The 15,563-nt window shown below is 37.6% G+C and overlaps 1 protein-coding gene across 1 annotated transcript in view; it reads left to right on the top strand.

Annotated features, from left to right (window-relative positions):
- LOC149922166 (regulator of G protein signaling 7-binding protein-like) overlaps positions 1-15,563 on the top strand; it is a 105,241-nt gene that overhangs the window by 70,850 nt on the left and 18,828 nt on the right. The window contains exons 2-4 of the mRNA XM_090163562.1: positions 10,922-11,088; positions 11,972-12,108; positions 12,177-12,282. Coding sequence (XP_090019688.1) covers positions 10,922-11,088; positions 11,972-12,108; positions 12,177-12,282 — 410 coding nt within the window. The remainder of the gene's footprint in view (positions 1-10,921; positions 11,089-11,971; positions 12,109-12,176; positions 12,283-15,563) is intronic.

Genomic DNA, 15,563 nt, shown 5'->3' with positions numbered 1-15,563 from the left:
TATTAGCAACGACGACCAGCCAATAAACAATTGCTTTGGTCCCATTCGACCGAAATCCCATTCGTTCGAAAACGATATAACATTGAGTCCCAATCGATCGAAAATACCCCAATTGTGCGGTTTACAGCCCAATTTTGCACGTTTATATTATTTTTTATAGTACATCAAATTTCTTGATATAAATAAAAAGTTAAAAGCATAAATATATTTAGAAAAGCGCGCCACCCTAGGGAAGTGAGAGACTAACCTAACCTAACGTAACCTAACCTAACCTTACCGTTAGTACACCTGTAGCAATAGGTGATTATGAAAAAGAATTGCGCGCAGAGGCTCACGGGAGCTGGTTATTTTTTGACAAAGCGTCGGCTGCTTAAATTCGTCTGCACCTACCGAGGCCCGTGGTCGTCCGCATTTAGTAAAAAGCACCAACCTTGGATTGATTGTTTGAAAAGTTAGTATTTTTCTAAAATTTTTAAAAATACATGAAGTTAACAAATTTATTATATATTTTTTTTATTTCTTATAGTTCTAGACCAAGTATTGATAAAGAAACAAGCCCAATTTTAGTTGAAATTTCAAAGGCTGTAAAATAAATGACCACACTTATATAATTAGGATTTAAATCTAGATTAAACCTGGAAATGAATTAAAATCAATTTGGATAGCATTTTAAAATATTTCATTTAATAAATCAATTACCTTAATTTAACGACTTTGCAAACTTCTCTCAAAACGAAAAACGAAAAATCCTTTCGATTGAACAATGAAATTATAGAAATCTCGCTAACCCTTGCCCAACTAGCCAGACGAATTTACAAAAAGGGCCAATTTTGATACTTTCAACTTGGTAGTACTTAACCAAATCACGTGACCACCGATATTTTTCATAATCACCTATTTTGTTTAGGTATAACGTTTTTTGCGTACCCTGCTATATCTCGGGGCAGAAGTAAAAATCAAAACAAAAGGTCCTAATGAACCGAATCCGCCTTTTGGGCTATATTTCGGAAACATATTGAATTCGGTCGAATGGGATTTCGATCGAATGGGAATATACCAAACAATTAGGTCTTAAGCTTGGTTTCCACTAGGGCGCGTCTTAATGTTAATTTTTAAAGAGTGTAAAAACCTTTGTACCTCCCAAAGTTGAGTGACACGCTAGTGGAATCCAAAGCTCACTCATAATCATTATAGTGTTCATGGATCCTTAGACATTCCTAGTGTATACGAATATAATTTCCTGTTGAGATCTAATACCTCTTATTTTGTACATTTTTAGCAAATAATTGATTATTTTATAAAAATTTCAATAGTTTATCAATGGCAACATGGCGTTACTAGATTAGTTTTTGAGACGAAGAAAGCAAGAATCTCTTTTGGACTTGCCCAACTTGGTCTTTCAATTCTTTCTCATTCCCGCACGAGAGGCGAGAAAAAGTTTCTTTTACATTTTCGTTTCCGCGAATGGATTTCCAAGAACAAATGCTTGAATGGAGATAAATATTTGAGAAATGAAATCCGCGTTAAAAAAGATTCCCATCTCGGTCCAAGAATAGATTAGCTTACGAACGGCAACGCGTAGGCTTCCGAGACTCTTCGCGCGCGTTTCGTTAACCTAAACAAGGATATGCTTAATCTCTCTAATAAACCGCCGAATTTATCAAAGAAAGACTGGCATTTTTCACGATTGGAAACAGTAGTAAATGACCACGTCGTTTGAGATTAAGGAAAAAGATTTAACTTTAAATGTAAAAAGGGACATTAGTATATATGAATAAACCATTATATTATTTTTAGTTTTAATATTGGGATACCACAAAAACCAGGTTTTCGTTTTTCTACTGGTTGCCGGTGGTTAGTTCAACGGGAGAACGGGTTGATGGTGTATGTTTCTACGGGTTTTGGGTGAATATTTCTACTGGTTGATCATGGATGTCTCTTCGGGTTGTTCGTGTGTTCTTCTACGAATTGTCGGTGAATCTTTCTACGGTTCGTCGGTGAATCTTTCTACGGATCGTCGGTGAATCTTTCTACGGATCGTCGGTGAATCTTTCTACGAATTGTCGGTGAATCTTTCTACGGGTTGTCGGTGAATCTTTCTACGAATTGTCGGTGAATCTTTCTCAGGGTTGTCGGTGAATCTTTCTACGGATCGTCGGTGAATCTTTCTACGGTTTGTCGGTGAATCTTTCAACGAATTGTCGGTGAATCTTTCTCAGGGTTGTCGGTGAATATTTCTACGGATCGTCGGTGAATCTTTCTACGGTTTGTCGGTGAATCTTTCTACGAATTGTCGGTGAATCTTTCTCAGGGTTGTCGGTGAATCTTTCTACGGATCGTCGGTGAATCTTTCTACGGTTTGTCGGTGAATCTTTCTCAGGGTTGTCGGTGAATATTTCTACGGATCGTCGGTGAATCTTTCTACGAATTGTCGGAGAATCTTTCTCAGGGTTGTCGGTGAATCTTTCTACGGATCGTCGGTGAATCTTTCTACGAATTGTCGGTGAATCTTTCTACGAATTGTCGGTGAATCTTTCTCAGGGTTGTCGGTGAATCTTTCTCAGGGTTGTCGGTGAATCTTTCTACGAATTGTCGGTGAATATTTCTACGAATTGTCGGTGAATCTTTCTACGAATTGTCGGTGAATCTTTCTCAGGGTTGTCGGTGAATCTTTCTACGGATCGTCGGTGAATCTTTCTACGAATTGTCGGTGAATCTTTCTCAGGGTTGTCGGTGAATATTTCTACGGATCGTCGGTGAATCTTTCTACGGATCGTCGGTGAATATTTCTACGAATTGTCGGTGAATCTTTCTCCGTGTTGTCGGTGAATATTTTTACGGGTTGTCGGTGTATCTTTCTACGGATCGTCGGTGAATCTTTCTACGGTTTGTCAGTGAATCTTTCTACGGATCGTCGGTGAATCTTTCTACGACTTGTCAGTGAATCTTTCTACGAATTTTCGGTGTATCTTTCTAAGTGCTGTCGGTGAATCTTTCTACGGGATGTCGGTGAATCATTCTCCGGGTTGTCAGTTAGTCGTTCTACGGGTTGTAGTGTATCTTTCTACGGATCGTCAGTTGGCCTTTCTTCCGGATTGTTGGTTATTTGCTTTACGGGTTGTCGGCTACCCTTTCTTATTTGTTTTGATGGATATTTCTAGAAGCTCCCTCTAGTTGTTGAAATGGGCCCTAATCTGAGTTACGCCGCTTTAGCTTCTTCCAGCAACATGAAAGAACAGAGAAGAAGCATGGTCTCAATTATCAACGTGAAGCCTTGCCCTCGACGCCCCGAAACACTATCGGTAACACCAATATCCATTTAGTCGTTATAGGGAATCCGCTTAAACGCGCGACAGTTCATATTTTTGGCGCACTTCTCAAAATCCTCCGATAAGAAATATCTATATTGCCGAGTTGGGTAGTAACAATAAAAAGTATCCGAAGTACTAGCTCAAAGTCGGGAGAAGCCGGTTATCCCAGTTACTAGAGATCAAATTGGAAATCCTGACTGATTTTCTGGTTTCGGAACGTATAGAAGAGCTTTGTACTAACAAACGGTGCAAAAACCCTTTTGGCCCTGGATAAGAGGAAAGAACTCTGCGCTTTCGACAAGGTTTATTTATGGCGGCAGCCGATTTTTTATCACTCAGTAATACGCGGAAGTCTGGTTCGGGCTCCAGAAAGAGTTAATGGAGTAGTGGGACCACTTATTCATCCAACCCGGGGGCCCCGGACACGTGTCTTCCAGCCGTACGGAACCCTCCGCAACAAAAAATACTAAAGAAACAAGTTGGACGAACCTATACGGATAATACGGAGCCTCCACAGTACAAATATTATAAAACCAGGAAATTATACGTGTACACTTGGAATGTTTCATTGCCACCGTGCTGAGAATGAACCTGGGCCTTAAGCCTTGGACGAATAATTATTGAACCCGAAACCTAATGGCACTCTTGGTGCTTTTACGACAGCGCCGCTTGTAGCGCCGTAGTGTCAAGAATTCGAAAGATTACTATCCAAATACTAAACACGTGCCCAATATTAGCGGACGACGTTAGGCCTAGTGCTCATAGCTCGTCACTGTCGTCAAAGTTTACACCTTTATTTCCATTTTGACGAAACATTTTTAAATTTATAATCTATTTAAACCTTCACACACACTATATATGCAAAAACATTAAAGCAAACTTCGTATTTAAATTAATTAAATCATTACCCTTTCATTTTTATACCAATACAATTATTACTGAATAATCTAAAGCCTATTAAAATTCCAAAAGCCTCACTTCTATTAAAGACAGCAGAGCAGACGACGGAATGCGGGTCATCTGAAATATTTACGCCCGTGTTTTGTATTTGGATAAAAATATTTTGCGATGCAAATTGTGGAACCGGTTATTTTGCTTAGGTTTTGAATCCAGTAATTATTCGTCTAAACTTAAACTACATCGACTATCAAATTCATTGGCTGGCTGCCCGTGCTAACAACAAACACCGAGGGACTGATCACTCCGCGTAATCGGTGTACAGAGCCGTACCTTTGACTGTACTAATGGGATTACGCGTAATCTTTGAAGTCCCTGCCTTTGGCAGTGCTAATCTAAGCGTAATCTGGCGTAATCGGTGTACAACATTTTAAGAGGTGGTTAGCCCCTCGACAAACACTCATTCAATAGACCTTGGCAGAAAATGGATTTAAGAAATACCAATTCGTTCTCACAGTGAAGCTATTTCAAATTTTATCATGTTCTGCAAAAAACCAGCCGAATTACACATAAAATGGTTTATTCCCGTTGGATAGAATCCTATTGGGTCGAATTCCCAATGGATCGAATCAAAAAATATACTTTCCCAATTGATCGAATTCTAATTTTGCAATCCCATTGGGTTGAATCCCATTTATTCGAAAAAGGTTAGGTTAGGTAAGGTTAGGTTAGGTTAGGTTAGGTAAGGTAAGGTTAGGTTAGGTTAGGTTAGGTTAGGTAAGGTAAGGTTAGTTTAGGTTAGTTTAGGTTAGGTTAGGTTTCATGCTTTCACTTGTGAGCAAACAAAATGTCGGTCGAATGGGACAGGCGGTCGAATGGGACCGGTGGTCGAATGGGACAGTCGGTCGAATGGGATTCGGTTGAATGAGAATCAACCCAATGGGCACCGACTCAATGGGACAAAAGCCATAAAATCGCTTATTTGAATGGTTAGAAAAGACTAAAGAGCAAATGAGGTACAGTTAACTCTTAATATCGAATCGTCGCAGATTTAAACCTTACACTGGGTGAACGAAAAACTCGTCTACAAACCACGCTATTTCTATGGGAATCAATAAATCACCAGGGCTACTATGATCTTCCTTAGACATTTCAAGTATATACATATATAAATTGTTGTTATAATTTCTGGTTATAAATTCTTGTTTTAAATTCTGGTTATAAATTCTTGTTATAAATTCGTGGTATAAATTCTTGTTATAAATTCGTGGTATAATTTCTTGTTATAATTTCTTAGACATTCCAAGTATATACATATATAAATTCTTGTTATAATTTCTTAGACATTCCAAGTATATACATATATAAATTCTTGTTATAATTTCTTAGACATTCCAAGTATATACATATATAAATTCTTGTTATAATTTCTTAGACATTCGCAGTATATACATATATAAATTCTTGTTATAATTTCTTAGACATTCCAAGTATATACATATATAAATTCTTGTTATAATTTCTTAGACATTTCAAGTATATACATATATAAATTCTTGTTATAATTTCTTAGACATTCCAAGTATATACATATATAAATTCTTGTTATAATTTCTTAGACATTTCAAGTATATACATATATAAATTCTTGTTATAATTTCTTAGACATTCCAAGTATATACATATATAAATTCTTGTTATAATTTCTTAGACATTTCAAGTATATACATATATAATTTCTTGTTATAATTTCTTAGACATTCCAAGTATATACATATATACATTCTTGTTATAATTTCTGGTTATAAATTCCTGTTATAAATTCTTGTTATAAATTCTGGCTATAAATTCTGGTTATAAATGCTTGTTATACATTCTTGTTATAAATTCTTGTTAAAACGTGTATAGGAAAACACGTGAAAAATGGGCTTTAATCTAATCATTTTTTACACATATAACGCTTCATAGATTTTTGAATCCCCCTCATGCGCGAAGAATAAGGTCGTTCACCGTGACCTCGGTGACCTATGAGGTCAGCTTAGGCTTCCTTTTGTCGTGATAAGTACCATCCTAATAATTATTTTTAAAGACGATAGATGGTGGAGTGGTTATTGAAATACGCTCATTACTTCCTCATATTTGGCATGCTGCACATCCAGGCCGAGGTGTACGCTCTGCGTAAACAGCCGAATCACTGATTTGATTTATCACAAGGATGTTGTTAATCGAATTTCACATTTGATCAGAAATGAATGTTCCGTCTGCGCTATAGCACCTAACCCAACGGGGAACCCAGAAAAGGGACGCCTTAAAATATAGAAAACGAAAAAAAAAAATAATAGCAAGTTTGGGGCGACTGAGAAAACACGATAGGAGCAAGAAGGCTGAAAACTGGTGGCTGACTTTGCCATTTTTCTTCTTCGGAAGTTGACGCGAGGAAAATTCTCGCTAAGATTAAGAAAAAAATAAAAGATCCCTCTGCAGCGACAGAAAGAATCGAGAAATAATTCCATTTGGAAGTTTCCTAGACAAGGACTATCAATTTCATTGACGCGGCCACTGCAGTGGATGCCTGTTGACGCTTCTTTTTCGCCAACCTTCAAAATCTTACTAGCTCTTTATCAACTACCGAATTGACTTTAGGTGATCTGTCTAGAACCAGTTGTCAACTTTCTCGGAGATTTATTGGTGAGCCGCGCAGTTAGAAAAAAGAGTTTGATTATAAACCCCAAAGGTTCTTAAAAAAAATTCCTCAAATTCAAACCCTCCAAAACCCTTTAACGGAAATTTTCAAACCCACAAGGCTAAAAATGAGCACTTTCTGTATTTATAGATTAAATTAAAAATAATTAATTTAATTTACAACTTAATAATAAATTTTGGCGATTGCGACGGGCGCGTTTCGAACCCAAGCCCTCTAGCACGACAGGCTGGCGTTTTACCACAGAACCACCGAAAGATGTATGATTGCAACGATGTTTAGGGAAACCATTTTGGGGAAAGTCCGTCTTCCTTTACGTTAATAAAATTATTATACGGCTTGATATCAAATTTTGGCGTAGATGGCGTGAGATAGTTTAAAACGTGCAGGGTTTGAAAAGGGTTTTAAAAAGTGATAAATTATTATTTGTTTTCTATAGGTTCTTAAATTGGAATCCTAAGGGTTTTCCATTGACCTATAGGGGTTTCCTTTAATTATTTAAACCCTTTTCAAACCATGCAAGTTGCCAAAACAAACCTTAAGGGTTTATTATTTTTTCCTTAACCTTTTTAAACCCAAAGCAAACCCTAATAAAACCCATGGAAACCCTTTTTTCTAACTACCCGATGGGCGCTATACTTGCATATAGCTTTCTAATACTACAGAAGGGGCATTGGAGGATAACCGGATTAGATGTCAATTCTAACTAATTAAAACTAAACTATTATTCAATTTCGAAGCTCCTTTGATAAAATGTCGAGACTCTTTCGCGTATTAAAGACAGACTATGGCCGTCTGTTCTAAGATGGGGGAAAATCTTTGCATCCCGTACATGGCAAACGGAATTGTAACGGAAAGGTAGTTACTAACCGGAACATAAAGAGAGTTACTCTATATACCATCCTGAAACTCAAATCCAGAATCCTTCCGCAACTCCGTAACGGCTACCGAATAGGATTCCATTCGAAGAACGAATGCGCGTTAAGAGCTGCCATTTGGCGACTAGCCTTAAGCCTCCGCAGGCAGCTCAAAATCAGAATTGGAAACTTTTTAGCATAGAAAGAGAGAAAGCGGGATATTTGAATTCGAGGCAGCTTCGAGAATTTTCTTCAGACTCTCTCTCTCTCCGCGGGGCTTCTTACAAACTTTTACGAACTAGCGGAACGCGCTAAAGGTTATACGGGATTGGAAAATATAAAAATTCGACAACAAAATTCCCCGAGCGGGAATCACGTTCCCCGGTGCGTATGTTGCTTCGACGCGTGGACGACGTGGTTCATGTGCTTGGTAAAGATGTCACGATCAAATCGCCAATTTCATTTTGGTTTTTATGATACCTCCGCGCGGAGATTTTCTGATTAACCGAGTTACGCAACGAAACATTGAATATTCTTCCTCATCGCTATTCATTTCCGTCATATTTTTAGTCCCTAATTCCGCCCTTAATTCGTCATCGTTTTTCCCGTCCCTAATTCCATCGTCATATTTTCCGTCCCTAATTCCGTCGTCGTCTTTTCCGTCCTTAATTCCATCGTCATATTTTCCACCCTAATTCCTTCGTCATATTTGAAGTCCCTAATTTCGTCGTCATATTTTAGGTCCCTAATTACGTCGTCATATTTTAAGTCCATAATTCCGTCCCTAATTCCGTCGTCATATTTCCGTTCCTAATTTCGTCGTAATATTTCCGTTCCTAATTCCATCGTCTTATTTTATGTCCCTAATTTCGTCGTCATATTTTAAGTCCATAATTCCGTCCCAAATTCCGTCGTCATATTTCCGTTCTTAATTTCGTCGTAATATTTCCGTTCCTAATTCCATCGTCTTATTTTATGTCCCTAATTTCGTCGTCATATTTTATTTAACAAACTTGAAACTATTCGTGGATTAGGACTAGATTGGTTTTATTTCCTATATGAGTAAACGATATTCAACTGTCAGAATAGGTAAATATAATAGCACTAAAGAACCATTAAAGTGTGGTGTTCCCCAGGGTACGGTATTGGGACCAATACTTTTTCTTGTATATATAAATATGTTGTGTAAAATGAATATCTCAGATGCTTTGTTTTCATTTGCTGATGATACAGCGCTCGTATTTGTAGCAAATGATTGGAATGAAACTATAACTAAAACTAATATAGGTGTGTTTAGGATTAATCAATGGCTTCAGTTAAATTTACTTAGCCTTAATGAAGATAAAACAAAATATATTTTATTTTCGGAGAAATATAATTCTGTACCTTATGAAATATTTCTACACGACAATATAATATGTAGTACTAATATAAACACAAACTGTAAAAAAATTGAAAAAGTTGAAGTCTGGAAATACCTTGGAATCTAAATTGACTACGAGCTTAAATGGAATTCACATATAAATAACCTTATAAAGTTATTAAGATTTAGTTATTTAGACTGTTAACTCTTTGTGATATTTTAAATGAGTGTTTGTTAAAAATAGTATATTATTAATTAGTTCAATCTTTATTGTCAAATGGTATATTGGGTTGGGGAAACGCTACCAATTCTGTGTTCAAACCGTGAAATCGTTTACAAAATAGGATTATAAAAACCTGTCTATTCAAACCAATATTATACCCTACTTTTCTATTGTACTCTGAGTTTAAAGTTTTAAACATAAGAAAAATATATACACTTAGCGTACTATCTAAAATGTTTGAATATAAATGTCAGCCAGACTTAATGTATAAACACTCAAATGGAACTCGATCACTGAACTCTTTTAATTTTAGCATACCAAAGTTGAATAAGAGTAAGAGTCAAAGACACGCGAGATGTTATGGGTCAATATTATTTAATCAATTACAATCTGAAATCAAAAATGAAACTTCTTTTAAAACATATAAATTCAAGATAAAAAATGGACCCTGGAAAATTATGAGACTATAAACATAATGTTTTAGTGATGTTTTTTAACTGTACGGTGAATTCGATCGGAGGTAAAAATTATTTCTTAATAACAAAATATTTGTGCCCTCTACACACGAGCTATGCTTTTATAGAAGGGCAAGTGTACTAGTAAACACAAAAAAGTATTTAGTGAAATGTAATGTAAATCAGGTACACACAATAAACTATTTGATTTGATTTGATTTGATATTTTAGGTCCATAAGTTCGTCGTCATATTTTAAGTCCCTAATTCCACCCCTAATTACGTCGTCATATTTTCCGTCCCTAATTTCGTCGTCATATTTTAAGTCCCTAATTCGTCGTCGTTTTTACCGCCCCTAATTCCATCGTCATATTTCCGTCCCTAATTCCGTCGTCATATAATATTCGTCCCTTATTTCTTCGTCATATTTTACGTCCCTAATTCCACCCCTAATTCGTCGTCGTTTTTACCACCCCTAATTCCATCGTCATATTTCCGTCCCTAATTCCATCGTCATATTTCCGTCCCTAATTCCGTCGTCATATTTTCCGTTCCTAATTCCATTCGCAATAAACGATGGCTTCTTTCTCATTTAGTCCTCAGAGTCAAAATTGTAAGCTTGTAATCGAGGAATGTTTTTGTGTGTGCACGGACACCGTGCCCATCCAGCCGACGAAAACACACCAGGAAAGAGAGGTTACGATTTTGTCTGGAAGAGTGTTCGAGGTCAATTGAAAGTGTGTGCCTTGATATGTTCAGAAGCATTGTCCCATTCCCAAAGTCGACAAAAAACAATTTTCATTAAAAATTTATATTTTAATCAAGCGTGCAAACTCTTGGATTGCGTGAGATTCTTAAAAGGAATGGACCTTCTATAAATGACGTGTCGAAGCCGTAATTCTTTAATTCTCTTGCACGCTGTTTTTTCGGGTGCTACACGAACTTGACGTCACACACGAAACAAAGTTTGGTTTTATTGAAAATATAATTTGAAATAAAACGGATAAAATAGCGACTAATCGAGCCTTGAAATGAATTATTCGATATTGACCCATACGCAGAATAAAGCGACGTTGATAAAATATTAACGTCTATTTTTCTTTTTCTATTCGTAGTTAATCGAAGATTTGAATTCGCAAGTGGCTCTATTTCGGGATCAACTAATTAGTATCGGGAAGGCCCAGGACTGCCCGGAAATCCGGGACAAATTGAGAACCACACGCAAGAAATGCTTGGATACTTGTGCCTCTGCCCATCACATCCTCATGCCTGATATACGAAGGTAAATATACGAATGGGGGAGGAGTGATTTGCACTTTCGTCATGCAGTAAGAGAAGCCGGGTTTGATACCAGCGATCCGTTTTTCCCTTTCCATAAACACTTGTTGAGGTTAAAGGTAATTGTAAGGATCTGTTGGCTCGCGTGGCTTGAATTGCTTGCTGCTACGCATTGTAAGCCGGCCACTTGATTTAAAGGAATAAATAACCAGCTAGGCTAATACTCAAAGCACCACCTTAGGCCCAAGTCATGTAGTGACTTTTAATGCCTTTTAGCAGATGGCCGGGTTACAATGCGTAGGAGGGTGGTGGCAAGCCCTTCATGCCACGCGAGCCAACAGCTCTCTACACTCACTATTACAGTTATCCTCAACAAGTTTTTATGGAAGGGGAAACCGAAGAACCCGTGGGAGATCCCCTTTAACAAGTTGAGAGAGAGAGCTTGCAAACTCAACGCAGAAGGAATAGTTCCAAGTTTTCACTCAGTGCCAACTAGGAGCAATAGACACAGCACCCCACACGAGGAGAACGCAACCCGTCAAAAGTCACCCCTTTTTTGTGTACATTTTTCATTCGTTAGACGCTTTAGCACCTGCTGCCGTCGGAAGGGGAAAATTCGGAAATTGTCTTCCCCCCCGCCCGTAAAACGTTCAGCGTAAAGGCTCGTCCAATGAAAGTTGTACACAGCACTGCGTTAGCTTGTTTAAAGGCTAGCTGCGTTCTCCTTGTGTTTGTTGCTCCTAGGTGCCACAAGGTGGTATCGAACTCGGCTGCGAGGTGAAAGTGCTAGCCACTCCACCGCTAGATGACTTCGGCCTAAGTGGTGCCTTGAGTACATATTATTTCGAAAGAATGTCCTCCTAATATCCTATTTATATTTCCATCAGTGACGTTGCGGAAGGGATTCCAGTGGACAGTCAACATTTAGTCAACCTATGCTGTTGTACGCAACTCTTACTGAGGGAGCTTCAAAAGTGCCAACACTTGATAGCCGCACATCCGATGGACATGACTGCCTTTTACGGTACGTCGCGCCGTAAGAATGCCCGTTGCAATGACTGAATACTTCTTAAAACAACCGTTTTGTTGCAGCCGATCAAAAGGCTAACCAATCAGGAATGGGCGTCCTCGAAATGTTGGTCCTTTGGAAGCCGCCTCCCCTCGACTTCCAACAAGATGAACTTCGAACCATCGACAGGTATCCATCGCGCCTTCCATATTCGAAGCTAACCAAAAGCCCGTAGCCGTTGGGATACCAGGGGGCAGTACCATCCAGAATAAATCCATTCCCCTCAAGTTAAATTATCCTCAAAATTATTTTTTGCCCCATCACGTGTTTTACTTTGCAGAGTGCTCTGCTTGGTAGAGGTAAAGATTTAACATAGTCTTTAAAGAAAGGTGAGCGTACGGGCCATTGAGTTGGGAATAAATAGAGGTACAACTAAATCTAGCTGGCGTGGGACCAATTTCTTTCAATAAGTAAACTTTATCAACTTTATCGTTCTACCGTGGCGGCATCTGTCTCTGGTGGTGGCCACTATATGGCAATTGAATTTTTGAGTGAATCTGACGCAAAATTGAAATGTATGATTTCTCGTAACAAAACAAACCTTTGAAAAGGTTTAAAAATAATTTTAATCTGTCAACAAGATCCTTTTTAACACAAGTTACGGTGAGTTAGCTAATAATTATTTATTTTTAGCCATATATCTTTACAAAATATAGATGGCGCTACCACCTAATGATAAAGATGAATTTCGTACAGTCTTCTCAGAACAGGTCCCGCGTAACCATGGCAACCGAAATCGTAATTGTTATTCTAGCAGTATTATTCCCAATTCAATGGTACGGGCCAATCATTCTCAAGTTCGTCACAGACGTGATCTGCTCATGGTGGGTGAAAATGATTAGTACATTGGCGCCCCATCTAACGACCGCTAGTACAACTAAAACTACTTTTAGCGCTTAAATTTTCATACACTGCATTGCGCTATAAATTAAATTTTAGCTTTTGAATACCACCAAATAGAATAATTATAATTATAATGCATTATTATTCATTATAATAGGAAACGGGGCTACAACTAGGAACAAGCAATTTTATTATAAGATTGCACCAATTTTGAAGATAATATGAACTCTAGCAGACGACACGACGATCGAATCTGAGCCGAGAACAGCCAATGAGAACTCGATGATGCCGTGGCTAGACCATTTCCTCATTGGCTATTCTCAGGCCAATTTTAGAGGCGCATTTAGAGCGTCATAAAATTCGATAAACTTACAAGGAGAGTACCCGAGGTGTTTATTGCCGATTTAGTTCAAAGTCGGCCGTAATGTAGACCTATATGAGATATGAAATTTCCCAAAAGGAGACGTTGCACTACCCATTCGTTTTGCTATAGCAACCGAAAATGTTTTTGATCACTTAAAACAATAAAATCTAAATTTAAAAAAGCATGGGATATTCTCGGTTTCACAGGGTTCTAGCTACGAAATTTTTAAAAAATTTGAAAATCACGAAATGTGTAATTTGGACCACATTTAGGTAAATTTCATCAAGTTTGGGTAAATTTAAACATTTTTAGGGTAAATTTGTAACAAATTTTGGGTAAAATAAGGGAAAAATCTTATTTTGGTGGTCAAAAACATTTTCGGTTACCATGACAAATCGAATGGGTAGTGCAACGTCTCCTTTTGGGAAATTTCATATATCATATAGGTCCACATTACGGCCGACTTTGAACTATATCGGCAATAAACACCTCGGGTACTCTCCTTGTTAGTCCCGCCTCTATGACATCGGCATCGTAGTAAGGCGTTCTACATTCATTGGTATATTTGAATATATTCATGGTTAATTCCTTTTCAGAACGTTACTGCCCCCTCAAGCAAACCTTTCTGGTTACGGGCCTAAGATATCATCGTATTTTATTGCTAGCTATAGTTTCTCCGTCCAGTAATACTGACGATTTTGGATGACGTAGCCCCGTTTCAAATATGGAGCTCTATTAAATTTGTAAAGCGGCCGCATTATTCAAATAAAATTCTTTTGGGAAGTATACAGGGTGTCCACTAAAAAATGAATCAGGGCGAATATCTCAAAAACTGTTTTAGGTACGATTTTGAAATTTTCAATTCGTATACAAGATTCTAATTGGAACCAACTTTCTAACACTTACGGTTCTCGAGTTAGTTTTTGGATGACCTTGTAGACATGGTTCAAGGTCATTGAAATTTTTAAACTAAAGACCCTCAATCCTGATGAGGATGTTTAGCAAATTTCAGTACTCTAACATGAGTATCTTTAGAGTTATCAGCTGCCGAACCTCGCTTTCGACACGTTATCAACTTAACGAACTTCTTGTTTATCATCTAGAATTTCTCGGCTTCCTATTGGTCAAATCCGATCAATTTAGAGCTATTTGTACTTAAAAAGTCACGTGGAACACTTTTCTAATTGGAACCAACTTCGTAACACTTACGGTTCTCGATTTAGTTTTTGGATGACCTTGAAGACATGGTTCAAGGTCATCGACATTTTCGCAATAGGTTTCCCCCTACATCTTGTATACGACTTGAAAATTTCAAAATCGTACCTAAAACAGATTTTGAGATATTCACCCTGGTTCATTTTTTAGTGGACACCCTGTAGATCGTAGTACAAAGGATTAAAGAGTTTTTATTATCGGATAAAATGTCTTTTTTACGGGCAAAATCTTGGAGAATTTTCCGACGAGAAAATACACCGCGTATGAAAGTTTGCGGGGCACTATCTTCTCGCGGATTTGCATTATTGATTGGACTAAGGAAAACACGCATTTCGGAGCAGATGTACTCGATATCCCGCTTATCAAATATCAGCCTCATTTCGTATGTATAATGTTTATGGGCCTCTTCGCGTGAGAAAATCCTTTTTTATCACTCGTTTTCATTGCTTTTAAAACGAAATTTCGACGAAACTGATTCAACACGCGGAGACGAAAAAGTAATTTGGGCGAAGATCTTCTTAATTTCCTGGCCAAAATCAACTTAGCCGTTCAAACAGAGCTAAGGCCTGTTCACACATTTTAGAGCCCAACAACGTTTTAACCACCATGTTCCGCGCGGACAGCTAATGACCAACGCGTATCCCCAAATATTGAAATCGAATACATTTCGTCGCCGTTAAAACAAAACCACGTAACTTGAGATATTTAGTTTCTACACTCCAATTTACGTATATAACATTAAAAACATTAATAGGTTGCAATTGAATTTATTTTTTTAAATCGAGAAAACATTTAAACGTATCTTTGATATTCACAACGCATTTCACCCAAAAGCACGTATCTTGCTTATTTTCAGCTCCTATTTCACTTCATGACGCGAAACCACGTATCTCTAAAAATTCCCCTTTAGCAAAATATTTTTAAATTAAAATCCTCATTAATTCAATTATGAAACGAAATTATTTAACTATAAAATTAACTCACATGT

This window comes from Leiobunum rupestre, chromosome 11 (genome assembly GCF_980474605.1).
Source record: "Leiobunum rupestre chromosome 11, qqLeiRupe1.1.hap1, whole genome shotgun sequence".
Taxonomy (NCBI): domain Eukaryota; kingdom Metazoa; phylum Arthropoda; class Arachnida; order Opiliones; family Sclerosomatidae; genus Leiobunum; species Leiobunum rupestre.
The sequence above is the reverse complement of the archived record's forward strand: the minus strand, read 5'-3'. Positions and strand labels throughout refer to the sequence as shown.